The sequence below is a fragment of the Caretta caretta genome, chromosome 11 (genome assembly GCF_965140235.1).
Source record: "Caretta caretta isolate rCarCar2 chromosome 11, rCarCar1.hap1, whole genome shotgun sequence".
NCBI classification, from domain to species: Eukaryota; Metazoa; Chordata; order Testudines; family Cheloniidae; genus Caretta; species Caretta caretta.
The window spans coordinates 56950773-56963907 of record NC_134216.1 but is presented as its reverse complement, the minus strand read 5'-3'; the positions used below and the strand labels follow the sequence as shown (position 1 = coordinate 56963907).

The window sequence follows — 13135 nt, the reverse complement described above, 5'->3', positions numbered from 1 at the left end:
TACCACCAGCCTACATACCTGGTCTTGGAGGAATCCAAATTCTCCATAACTAAGTGGATCAAGTGCTGTATCATAGCATAACAGAAGCCAGAAGGGATGAGAGCCCACAGAAAATGTGCCATGGGGTGGCATCCTGAATAGAAAAGATGACAGCCATCACAAAGGAAATCTTTAAGCAGCTATCTGGTCAACACCCTTTAAAGCACTACACAGAAGCACCCTTTGGAAGTATGCTTCTAGCAGTGCTTCCAAATTAGATTAATATTACTCATTTTTAGAAATAGAAAAAACTTTTCCCCCCTGTATTTCTCCCTATTAACTATTCCTTTAGGTATCTTTCTGATGGCTTCTTCAGGGCCCATGTATGTAGTTAACACAACTGAATAAGATATTTCTGTTAGATTATATTTACTCTAGTAAAAAGAATTTAGGTCTAGAGATTCTTTGCTGCGTCAAAGTTCTACTTGGTGTAATCGGGGACAGGCATCAGAGTTGATTATGACCTGGGAGGTTCTTTAACCTATGCTAGCTGCCAACTGGGGTGTAGCATGCACCTCTGTACCCTGACAGACTCCATGTCCCATGGCTATGTGGAGGAGGTTGCATAGAAGCTTGTTACCCGGGCTGTCGGTCCCTGGGGGCTCCTCCATGCCACAGGAATTCTCAACAGGGAAAAAAAGGGCCACGTTCCCCCTTTGTGCTGCTAGAGGTGAACAAAAGGGACAGAGCGGGGCAAGCATCTATGTCTAGTGTATCCAGGGAGGTTTGGAAGTACATAGGGGGTAATAGCAGAAAAGACATGAACAAGTTTGAACTGCCTCCAGTATTTGCAGGAGGAGAAGTGCAGCCAATTATTTCAGACTGGGGAAGTCAGTCCCTGAACATCAGGTGTAAGAGTCCATTTATTTATCTGACATGCACAATGGTAATGCTTATGGTGCTTTGAAGAAATATTCTTTCATTGATTCTTTCATTCTTACATATAAAACAAGCTCCAAAATTCATACTGTATTTAATGGTTAGCAATAACCTAATGACAATTATACTCTTAGGCAAGTACATTTTTAAAATAGTATCTACAATTTATTCTAATGGCTCTCATAAATAACCAGCTGCTCTGGCCAACATCAAGAGCTTGTTGGGTTTGAGGTTAGAACATAAAATGGGTTTGAAATAGGATTAATTGTAATACATTGCAGGTTACAGTTAGATTTAATGTTTTGAAAATAGTCTTCCCTGTTCATTTCAGAGCTCTGAAGATTCTCATTTTCCCTTTTTTCCCCACATATTCATCCTCCTCAGCTCTTGAAGGCTCAAGCCCCAATCAACAGTTTACTTGCTGAGGTCAGGATTGAATTTTTTGAGTCAAACTGAGCCCATCACTTACGTAGCTCGCTTAGGAGTGTTCTGAGGCCTCCTCCCCTAGGGGATTGAGCTTGAAGTCTTCCTTTAATACCCTGGCCCATGACAGCTCAGAGAAAAAGAGACTTGGATTGATGTTCTTCATGATCGTATAAATACTCACCACTATGCCATCAGGCTGGTCTTTGCTGTGATGCTTTTCTATGTTGCTAGTGTTTTGCAGCCACTTGTATTGAACACGCTAAAATATTTCTGTATCTTTTGATTATAACTGGAGCATTTACTAATCGTTGTCATTTCAGAGTTCCATCTTTTACTGAGATTTCTGCAAAACTGCACATTGCACAACCTGAAAATGACAGCACTGTTGCAGTATTAAATATTTATTCATCTGTAGATTGTCAATATGAAGTAAGTAACAGGATTTATTTTCTTTAGCATATATAATTCGTCTCTCTTATCTGCACATTTTGAGGAATTAACAATTAATGTTATTTTCTTCCTCATCAAATCTAAAGGTGTTTAATATTCTCCATCACTTTTTATTTACGTAGTGCAGTTAAAAGTAGTTTGGAGCAGGTGAAGGGCTATTGAAAGCTGGGCTGATGTCTTCAAACAAATAAAACCCTTTAAAATATTACTTGAGCTTTCCCTGGGTGAGGGTGATATGATGTACATTTCAGCTATCGATCTGCTGCTGATACAGAGGATTTCTTTTTCTTTCAGAAAGCCAAAATGTGAAATATAGTGTTAATTTTCTATTTTTTGTGCTTAGCATTATTCAAAAGGTTCATCAGTTGACAGTAATGTACAACAAAATATTAAAGTTCTTTTTAATGTGTGTGTTCAATTAGGTCACCATCAAGACCTCATTCTCACAAGTTCTTGGGCAAGTAAGGAAACCCTTTTAATGTTTAATTTTGTTTTGTGTATCACTAGAGTAAGTCTGTGGTTAGCCCTCTTGGTTAATGCCAAACATAAATGAAAACACATGTGACATTCTTGAGTACTGTGTCTTGATTGAAGAAAGTCTTTCCTGTATCTGAGAAAATTTATGTGGACTATAAAAGCAATATTTCAAAAGAGTGATGTGTGGAACCCGAAGTTCTGCCAAAAATAGTGTTTGGGTATTTTTTTTCTTTTAAATGTGTATATGCTATTTTAAAAAGAGCTGTTTTGCTATGCCCTTCTTGGATTTTGTCAAGATAGAGTGTGCGTGTGACTGTAAGATACCATCCAATGTTAGATTAAAGTACTTTTACTCTGCAAGACGACATACCAGGATAGATGTTGCCCTAAATTTTTAAAGAATTATAAAAAGTATTCTAGCTTTCCTCAGATCTGTGTAGATTTTTTTTTTTTTGTATGGATGGGTTCTAACATATTTTACACTGATTCTGTCATGGCAAGTTGTACTAAAAACGAACACTTTAAATTTTTAATAATAGTTAATGGTTAATAATAGAATTGGTAATTTGATTAGCTGTGACTACAAGGTTTTTCAACAAGCTAAATTGAACCAGTTAGCGTGCAGTATATAAACTGTTCATATATCAGTAAGAACTGTGACATGTTACACTTAACACACTTTTTACTATTAACAATGTGTTTTTAGCACTAGCTTGGGTCATTTTCCTTCTTCCTCCATCCCACTTAACACCCAGCTTTATAACATTAGTAGGCAAAGATACAACAAATGATAAACATTAAGGGCTTGTCTCTACTGCATTGCCAGCTTGAGCTATAACTCAAGTTTTTCTCTCACTCCCTGACTCCCATTTATGCACAAAAATCTTTAGGTGAAGTTAAGTGGTGTTTTAAACTTGAGCTAGTTAACATCAGAATCTTGTCTATGCTAAAGTTCCCACTGTTAGACTTCAAATGGTGATAGCGACTGTGGGAGACTTTATAAGGAAGAGGCTAATGTAGATGAGGTTAAAATGTAGACTAGCAGCCAAACCTTTCTGAAGCTTCCAGAGATGTTTGTACTTGAGTCAGGCACAATGCCTCCAGGAGCACCTGTTAGGACAGTGCACCTGTGCAGGACCCAGCGATGGGCTATGTCTTAATAGCATAACGGAGCACTGAACAAGAAAAATCTTGCACTACAGATCACTGACACTTGCTAATGATGGACTTCCCATGTAAGCAGAAATTCCTCAGCTCCAAGTGAGGGGTAAGACTCAATTGTGCCAGTCCTCGATCACATATTTAGACTTATACCTCTGAAAAGGGTGCTGCTGTGGGTGTTGTTCACCTTGCCTCCAGGTATTTATTTTGTTCCATTTCAGACATGGAAATGTTGCTTGGTGGTGAACATAGCTTATTCTAATGGCAAAAAATCCTCTAATTAGAGTCGTCATCTGTTTCTTTGGCAGACTTTACAGTACAGGAAGGATGCATTTCCATGCTAGAATCAGTAGAAATAGACAGGCCATCTGAAGCTTCATAGTACCAAAGTACTGGTAACTAGGAATGCTGTTCGCAAGCATCTCCGAAATGTATACATCAGTCTAAAATATTTCCACTTTTCTAGCCTCCCAGAAGGCGTCTCTATGTTACAGTGTACATTTAAAAAAATTATTAGCTTGCATTTTATGACATCAATTACACAGATTTGGCAAAATAAAACAGATTTGTGTCATGAAATACTGGTTTATTGAATAGTTAAATGGTGTCTGTGAGTTAGACTCTCCTGTTATCCTAGTTTTTTACTAAATTCTGATTCTGTTAATGAAAAAGGGATAAAATGTTCACTAAACAGTCAGAACTGTCAGTTTTGCTCACAGTTGTTTCCTCTCTGTCACTTGTTATGAGTATTTTTACGTTTCTATACCAATTCTAACTAATCTAAAACTGTGATTTGAAAAGCTCTTTGGCTACAAACTTACTGGCATTGCAGACAAGTGATTATCTCAAACTGATTTCTAAGTTTTGTTGTTAAATATATTGGATTTCATGAGTGAAACATGATTCAGATGCAACGTTATTCCTTCCACACTTATCCTGACTGCAAAATCAGAAACACATGTTATTTGGTATTTTATTTCTAAAACCAAACACAATCAGGTGGCAATTCAGGAGTATGGTTCGTGGATATTTATCAAGTATAACTTTTATTGCTAATGGGAGTTACTGATGCATACACATCAAGGGGAGAGCAGAACCTGAACCTCATGAAAACAGTTTCACTCTTGTTCCATGAGGTAACTCACGTTAATCTTTTAATCCTTTTTGGCGTGCTCAAGTTAACTGTATAACATCCTTGTTCTCTAGGTAATAAGGTTTCATGGTGGTTCCCTTCCTGTGTATGTTATTTCTAATATGCTTCTTGCATATGGAGGACAGTTAAGCGCCTTAATTTCAACAGGTAACATTGTGTAAAAAGATTGGTTAGCCACACTTTTTTTTTTTTTTTTTTGGTATAGTAATCATATTTTCATACATTATGAATTTAGAAACCACCATATTAATATTCTCCTCATAGAGAAACATCACTGTAGTTTTTCTTGTGGTTTACGATCATATTAATCTTCTTTTAAGAGTTGGGCCATGATATCAAACAAACAAAAAGGAGCACAGTGTTTTTCCCCATTAGTGTCCTCCTCTAGCGACATTCTGCCCGTGTCAGAAGTTTAAGAAAAAAAAATAGTTATGGGGTAGAACTTATTTTGAAAGAATTAAAAATAAACTGAAATGTGTGCAGGAAACTGGTAATCTCTTGTCACTAAAAGCATATTTATTCAAGATCAAGTGATGTTCGTATCTCTTAAAAACTTTTTTATCGTGTCTGTCTATCTAAAACTGTTGTCCCAGGCCATCTGTTTCTGAGCAATCAACTGATTGATAAGGATTTTGAACAAGAGCCTTGCTATTGTACAGTAATAGTCTTAGTATGTTATCATTCTTATTTTCATTTTTGAAGCTTTGTGTTTAATTTCACTTTCTGGTTTTGAGCTTTTGTTTAGAACCTTGTGGCAAGGTATGAATTGTGTCTTTATCATTTTTTTTCTAGGCCAATGTTCAGATTTTGTTCTTGCACTGGCTAGAGCAGCCAAACCCTACAAAGTGGACCCTATTGTGAATGTTGTTAAATTTCTATTGGGGTAGGTTATTTTCTGTTACTTGTTTTAATTTTGTGTAGCAGTTTCCAAAGTGTAGAAGTTTTATTTATACATTTTTTTAAAAAACAAAGTAGTATTCTTTTATTTTCTTTGTGATCCTTTGCCATGTGATATTGATCTGATTAAAAGGTTGTAGAGTCAGGAATAATTATGTGTATTTTGTTGAAACAGTGACCAGAAAAGACAACTAATATTTCTTTCATATTTTGGCAGGTTTAACTGGTTTAAAGATATATGGAATGTATTGTTTTTGCCAGAGTTGGATGCTGTTTTACTGAATAAGCGGGATATGTGGGACCCCCTTGTGTCCCTGATTCTATTTCTTTTTGGGACAGGAATTGCCTACTGGGGTGGCATACTCTTCTCTTCATCTCTAAGGCTCTTTTCTTCATTGTGGTTATCTTTGACAAGGTAAAACAGCATAATACTTATCTTTCTTTCGATGACTGTAACGATAATAAGTAAATCAGAGAAACCTAACAGTTGTAAGATTGGGAATACTTGGGTGGATGAGATCCTACAATACAGTTACAATAAACTCCTTTTTATTGATCATCAGGATTTGCCAACACCAAATACAAGCAATATAAAGCAATATAAAGGGCCGGATTGTGGCCTGTAGTACACCCCCAGGTAATGGAACATTAAGGTGCCCTCTTTCTTGCGCTGGCTACCTATATTGCCTTTTTGATTTGTGTCAAGGTTCCTCCCCCACTCTGAACTCTAGGGTACAGATGTGGGGACATGCATGAAAACCTCCTAAGCTTACTTTTACCAGCTTAGGTTAAAACTTCCCCAAGATACAAATTAATTTTATCCTTTGTCCTTGGAATATCCACTGCCACCACCAGACTCTAACTGGGTTTACTGGGAAACGTAGTTTGGACACGTCTTTCCCCCCCAAATCCTCCCAACCCTTGCACCCCACTTCCTGGGAAAGGTTTGGTAAAAATCCTCACCAATTTGCATAGGTGACCACAGACCCAAACCCTTGGATCTGAGAACAATGAAAAAGCATTCAGTTTTCTTACAAGAAGACTTTTAATAGAAGTAAAGAAATCACCTCTGTAAAATCAGGATGGTAGATACCTTACAGAGTAATTAGATTCAAAACATAGAGAATCCCTCTAGGCAAAATCTTAAGTTACAAAAAGGACACACAGACAGGAATAGTCATTCTATTCAGCACAGTTCTTTTCTCAGCCATTTAAAGAAATCATAATCTAACACATACCTAGCTAGATTACTTACTAAAGTTCTAAGACTCCATTCCTGTTCTATCCCCGGCAAAAGCAGCGTACCAACAGACACAGACCCTTTGTTTCTCTCCCTCCTCCCAGCTTTTGAAAGTATCTTGTCTCCTCATTGGTCATTTTGGTCAGGTGCCAGCGAGGTTACCTTTAGCTTCTTAACCCTTTACAGGTGAGAGGATTTTTCCTCTGGCCAGGAGGGATTTTAAAGGGGTTTACCCTTCCCTTTATATTTATGACAATTTGGGAAAACTGGGCAGAACTCCTTCCCAGGCTGCTCCAGGGGCAGCAAAACATGCACCTTTGCCCAGGGGAAGCCATAAACTCACATTCTGTTATTAGTGTCTGATACCCTGAATTATAGAACACTGAGGACTGATACAATAAGAATTGTACAGACACACATTTCCATGTACAGAAAACATGTATTTTACAGGTATATCTGAAAATACTTTAACGTTCAATTTTTATTTATATGTACAGACTATTAAGATATAAGAAGCCTAACAAGACTTTTTGAAAGAACAGAACACTAAATTAGCCAAATTGGATTATGTATTTAATCATATTTTAATAGTTTGGCTGTATTCACATAGAAATTAATTTAGTGTTTTAGCTCCAGAAACTCAATCTCTCTACTCTCTGAGCAAAGAGCAGATCCACCAGATGAGCCTTTTCTACACATTTGTACTTTTGACATTCCATCAATTAGGTGGCAATAATACATATAGTGCACACACAATCTGTCACATTTCAACCGAGATACTCTTATCGCTGCTGAAAGCGCATAGAATTTAGCTTAAGTGATAAAGCTGTAAGTTTTCAGTTTGAGGATATTTTTATTAAAATCCTGCTTTGGATAGATTTCTCTTATAGGTGCCCAATTCTTGTTCTATCTTGACTGAACAACGTGACTGCATGCTAACTCTGAGAACACTCAGGGTAGGGTAAAGAAATTTAATACCCATGCTCCACAGTTTGCACTGGCTGCCAGTAAATCAATAGATTTCATTCAGAGTTTTGCTGATATTTATTTATTTATTTTTTAAAGCCTGGAGGAGTCTAGTCCTGAGGTTTGTGAATAACTATATCTTTCCATGAATCCCTAGAAGGCAACTGAGAGTGGCTGCGTTGTCCTCAGTGTCTATACTTAAGTGGTGTGCTCAGGCCAGGAGCAGGGGATTGGTGTGTCGTGGCCCTTCTGTAGAATTCTTTCTTAAGTAGTGTCAGCCAGGGTCCCTGTGTAGCTGTCTTCAGTATTTGGATCTAAACCTTTTCATTTGGAGCAGTCCATATTTTACAGACTCCTTTCCTTTTTAGATTATAATTTTTGCCCACATGGAGTTGAATGGGTGGTTTCTAGACCACTAGGACCAATGTTATTTTAATGGATGTTTTGAAACAAGTCTGATGTCTTGGATGACTCTAATGGGTGCATTATGGCACAAAGTAAAAATGATAAATGTCCCCTTGGTCAGAGTGCAGCTACTTGGAGAAAAGTGTAGAAGCCCTATCATCTTAATCCTCCAACACAGCCATCCAATCCATGATCTCTAGCTGTCTTGGCTCCTCCTGTTTGAAATTCCTGTCCGTTTGGGCATCTTTCTTCCACTCCCCCAATAGACTTCAGATGCTGTTCGGGTTCCTCCTCTGTCTCTTCCAGAATACAAACCTGTTTGCACATTGTGAATACTATATCTGTCCTCCTGATCTGAATCCATACTGCACATCTTCCATGTCAGACTACCTTGGTTCAATTGGAAAACTTTGTCAGTTGATGTTTCTTCCATTCAGTCATGTCCTTGTCTCATGTTTAAGTCTTACATAATAGAATGTCTGTCTTATTTATTTATTTATTTATTTATTTTTAAGAACTAACCTGTTTGCTGTCTTTCTGATCATTGCTAACATTTAAGTTGTTGAATTCTTTCATTTTTTCACCCATTCTGTGCCTCAGTTCCACTTAGACCAAACATTTTTCTTATTAGGAAATAACAGCATGAGTCCTAACTTCAGCTGGTATCTCAAAGTTCAAGATGACCTGTTGATAGCTAGCATCTTCTTTTGATCCTCAGAAAACCATTGTGCTGCTTCACCAACATCCAGTTTTACCAGTTAGCACAATGTGTTCAGTTGTACATCATTTCACACCTCTTAGTCAGCCCAGATAGCTTTTGTTTCTATTTTCAGTTTCTGTTCTAAAGTTACTATTTTGAAATATTTTTAGCATCAGAATGCCCATTGTATTGCCACAAAGAACTTTTCATTCCACATACTTTTCATTAGGATTTTTGTTTTTCCACTCAGTCATTTTGTTGCTGAAATACCTCCCTTCAGCTGGTTTTTGTAATCTCAAAAACTAATTCTTGACTCTTAGTAACATCAACTGAATGTCCAAAGAATCGGGATATCTGCTCCTGTCTTTCTGAGACTTTGAGCAGGAATAATCTCTATTTAAGGAAAAATGTGTCAGAAAATGAATGTTTTTTAGCACTCTGTTATGGCTTCTGTACTGTCACGTGACACTACATTTTATTCACACTGCTATTAGAAAGCATCATTGTGTATTGATCTAGTACTACAATAATAATAAGCAGATAGAAATGTATTGGACTGGAAGGGACCTCGAGAGGTCATCTAGTACAGCCCCTGCACTGAGGCAGGGTCAAGTATATCTAGATCATCCTTAATAGGTGTTTGTCTAACCTGTTTTTTAAAACTCCACTGACAGGATTCCAGAACCGCCCTTGAAATCTATTTCAGTGCTTTTTCACAATTAAATCTTCTTGTTGGTTTGTATTCAATTCATGATCCACTATAACTCCCAGATCCTTTTCCGCAGGACTACAGTTTAGCCAGTTATTCCCAGTTATTGGCTTCTCCTAAGGTAAACATGAAGATTTAATGATTGATGCAAAACCTAGGCCAGTGTTTTAAAAAACTTGGTTTTCATGCACACAGGAAGTCAGATTATGAATTATTTATTACATATAGTCTCAGACACTTAAAAGGCCATGAATTTATTAACTCAAATACCTGACATTCTTGAAGAAATGGAAGTATGAGGTAACAAACTGACAGCTGAAGAGTATTTCAGGCATCGTAATTTGCATGTGATTTGATTGGTTAACAATGTTCTAAACTTGCTTATGGACCTCTGAGAAGGTAAGCAGCAGCTACTTCCTAGCTTGTTACATAATTGATTTAAGTTATTCATGAACTAGAAACTTTTTCCTTTCTATGTAATTGTGGATTTTTGTCTCAGAACTCTAACAGATAGTAATTTTGTCATTGTAGACCCTCTGGACTTCCTAAAGACAGCAAGTTGATGACACCAAGAAGAGCATTTATGGCCATTCTTCTGATTTTTGTTAGCTGTACCACTTGTGGGGCATTTGCTGTATTAATTATCTATATTCACTACATGTTCAAGGTATTAAAACAGTGAATAATTGAGTCAATATCTGAATTAAACTCTTTAGGTATTTCAATAGTAGATGACTACCAAAGAGAAAATATAGAACAGTTTATCCTTTTCAGGATTTTAAAAATGCTCTAATATATGCGGAAACTTTTAAAATCCATACTTTTCTGGTGTGCTTCGTAATCCAATGATATTTTTTAAGTCTTTTACTCATCTGAGCACGTCCTCCTGAAGGAACTACAAACTTAATCTTTGTTTGTCTATTGTAAAGTGATATTATGCACAGATGTCTAATGCGGTGAGTCTACTTTTCAAATCCAGGTTTATAAAACCAAGGGCCTGATTTTGCCCCCTTATGGAAATTTGAGTAATGGGAAGGGACCTTGATTGATGGAATCTTTGCAGAATTTTCCTCCTCTGAGTTTTCCCAAAATTTTTCTGGAGGGGACATGTGTGTGCACACTGTCAAATGAGTAGCAATTTGGTCTCCAAATTCACTGTATTCCCTGTGATCCAAAGGAGGCTAGAGCCATCTGCATGTTACCTGCATGCTGACACCCTTCAACACACACACACCTTTTTGACTGCAGCAGATTCTCTGAAAATAAGCATCTCTTGTGTATTTTGTTGAGGGATTCTGAGGAAGGCGAAATGGAAGTAAAAGGGGCAGGGAATATGTGGAGTTTTCCCTGCCCTCTGTCAAACTCAGTGGAAAAAACAGGGAAACTAATACACCCACCATTCTGAGCACTTGAAAAGGTGTTGGAGGACATTTCTGGGAAAGTCCTTTTCATTACAGCTTCAGTTAAGCTGTGCTCCCAAGGAACCAAAATATCAGGACAGAAGTCTCTAGAGCCAGCACAGAGGTTTTTTTATTTAGGCACTGCAGCTGTTGTGTGTAGAACCTATGTAAAAAAATAAACATGTCTGTTTTCTCATAGGTTATTAAGCTACATTCAAATGTAAGAACAGAGCAAAATGTTCTTAATATGGTAAGTCTATTTAATACTATAGATGACAGAAAACAATCAGTACCCCTGTATGGGGTTGTGTGTTTATCATGTCTCAAGAATGTCGGGTGGCAAGCGACATTGACAGCTGTGATTTACCCAGACTTGGTAGTTTTAAAATGGAAATAAGTTTAGTTGGTGGTTTGGTGACTTGAGGGGTCTAGAACTCGCACTGGAGGTAATGGCTTCTTGTAGAGGTAATGGCTTCTTTGGTTCACTGGAGTAGAAGAGGGGAAAAAAGCAGAGACTCTTGAGTAGCCTGTGTCAGCACTGATGTCTGTTTTATTCTCATTCTTGAGATCACTGAGGTGATAACCTGAGATTTGATGCCATTGGTAAGAAGTCTTTAATCTTAGGATAGGAAGAAACAGTAGTTATTTGTCTAGCTAATTATTTTGTCATTTTCCTGTGTGTAATTTTCCTTTTGTGTTCCCTGAATATAATAGGGAGAAAATGTTCTTTCTTGCATCTAATTGTGTAGGCTGGTAATAACCTGTGCTCTACCTATAAATACTAAGCTCAGGAATTAACCATGGGTGGGATACAAGAGGAGAGGTAGTAGGACTTAATTAATAAGGACTTGCGGGGGGAGATATGGACTAAACTTCTGATGGCCAGGAAGTTGTTAAGAATGAATGGAAAACTCAATATTAGACCAGTTTCATGCATGGGGACATTTAGAATATTTTCTGCTTCTTTCTCCCATTACTTAACTATAGAATCGAGGGGTGCATACATTAATATATGTGCTCAGAATAGCTACCCTCACTTTCCAGGTTTAGAATTACATGCCAGGGAAATGAAATAAAAGACATCTTTAATTCACTAACCTAAAAGTTGTAATTTTTTCTTGCTTTTTTTCTAATTTTTTTCTCCTGTCTTATTTCTTTCCTTCCATCTTTAATTAATTCTGTCCATCTCCGTCACATTCCCATTTGTCTACTCTTTTCTTGTATTAGTCTCTTCTTTGAAAATCAGCATCCCCTTTCTTTATCTTTCATCTTTCAGTCCTGCTGCCTGTCTCCAACTCTGCTTATGGTATCTTCCACCTTTCTCTCTGCATTCTCATCTCTGATCTTCACATAGACTCTTTACTGTCCCCTGTACTCTGTTGTTCTTTTTTTTCTGTCCTTCCTCCAGGAGCTCCCTGAGGTCTCCTCATGGTATCTCCACTCCCCATCCTTGTTCTCATTCCTCTTGGAGTCCTGAAGCCAATGCTCTAAAAGGAGAGACTGTGGTTGAATTAGAAGCTTTAAAAGATGAATATTTCTTTTAAAAATGCTTTTTCAGGGAATCCAAGATGGTGGTCCTTTACCTTGGCTAGATCTGGGTAAATTGCAAATCTGTTTATTTTCCTACATGAGATATGGCACATTGCAATTATGTTAATGGTGTTCTTTATGTTAATTTTAGGGCTGTTGATTAGTTGCGGTTAACTCACGTGATTAACTGGAAAAAAATTAATCACGATTAATCGCAGTTTTAATCGCACTGTTAAGCAATAGAATACCAAGTGAAATTTATTAAATATTTTTGTATTATTTTCTACATTTTCAAATATTTGATTTCAATTACAACACAGAACACAAAGTGTACAGTGCTCACTTTATATTATTATTTGTATTACTAATATTTGTACTCAAAAAATGATAAAAGAAATAGTATTTCTCAGTTCACCTCACACAAGTACTGTAGTGCAATCTCTTTATCGTGAAAGTGCAATATGTAGATTTTTTTTTTGTTACATAACTGTACTCAGAAACAAAACACTGTAAAACTTTAGAGCCTACAAGTCCACTCAGCCCTACTTGTTCAGCCAATCGCAAACACAAACAAGTTTGTTTACATTTACGGGACATAATGCTGCCTACTTCTTATTTACAATGTCACCTGAAAGTGAGAACAGGCGTTTGCACTTTTGTAGCTGGCATTTCAAGGTATTTACGTGCCAGATCTGCTAAACAT

At 37.1% G+C, this 13135-nt stretch overlaps 1 protein-coding gene and 1 long non-coding RNA gene across 5 annotated transcripts in view; one reads left to right on the top strand and one right to left on the bottom strand.

Moving 5' to 3' along the window:
• PGAP1 (post-GPI attachment to proteins inositol deacylase 1) overlaps window positions 1-13135 on the top strand; it is a 78636-nt gene that overhangs the window by 46328 nt on the left and 19173 nt on the right. For both annotated transcript variants that reach the window (XM_048870311.1, XM_048870310.1), the window contains exons 18-24: window positions 1665-1773; window positions 2217-2255; window positions 4639-4732; window positions 5378-5468; window positions 5700-5897; window positions 10034-10169; window positions 11102-11152. In XM_048870311.1, coding sequence (XP_048726268.1) covers window positions 1665-1773; window positions 2217-2255; window positions 4639-4732; window positions 5378-5468; window positions 5700-5897; window positions 10034-10169; window positions 11102-11152 — 718 coding nt within the window. The remainder of the gene's footprint in view (window positions 1-1664; window positions 1774-2216; window positions 2256-4638; window positions 4733-5377; window positions 5469-5699; window positions 5898-10033; window positions 10170-11101; window positions 11153-13135) is intronic.
• Window positions 6509-13135, bottom strand: part of LOC142068569 (uncharacterized) — a 30928-nt gene continuing 24301 nt past the window's right edge. The window contains exon 4 of one of the 3 annotated variants that reach the window (XR_012664433.1): window positions 6509-12402. This is a non-coding gene — a long non-coding RNA (uncharacterized LOC142068569). The remainder of the gene's footprint in view (window positions 12403-13135) is intronic. The other 2 variants (XR_012664434.1, XR_012664435.1) reach the window with 2 other exon arrangements.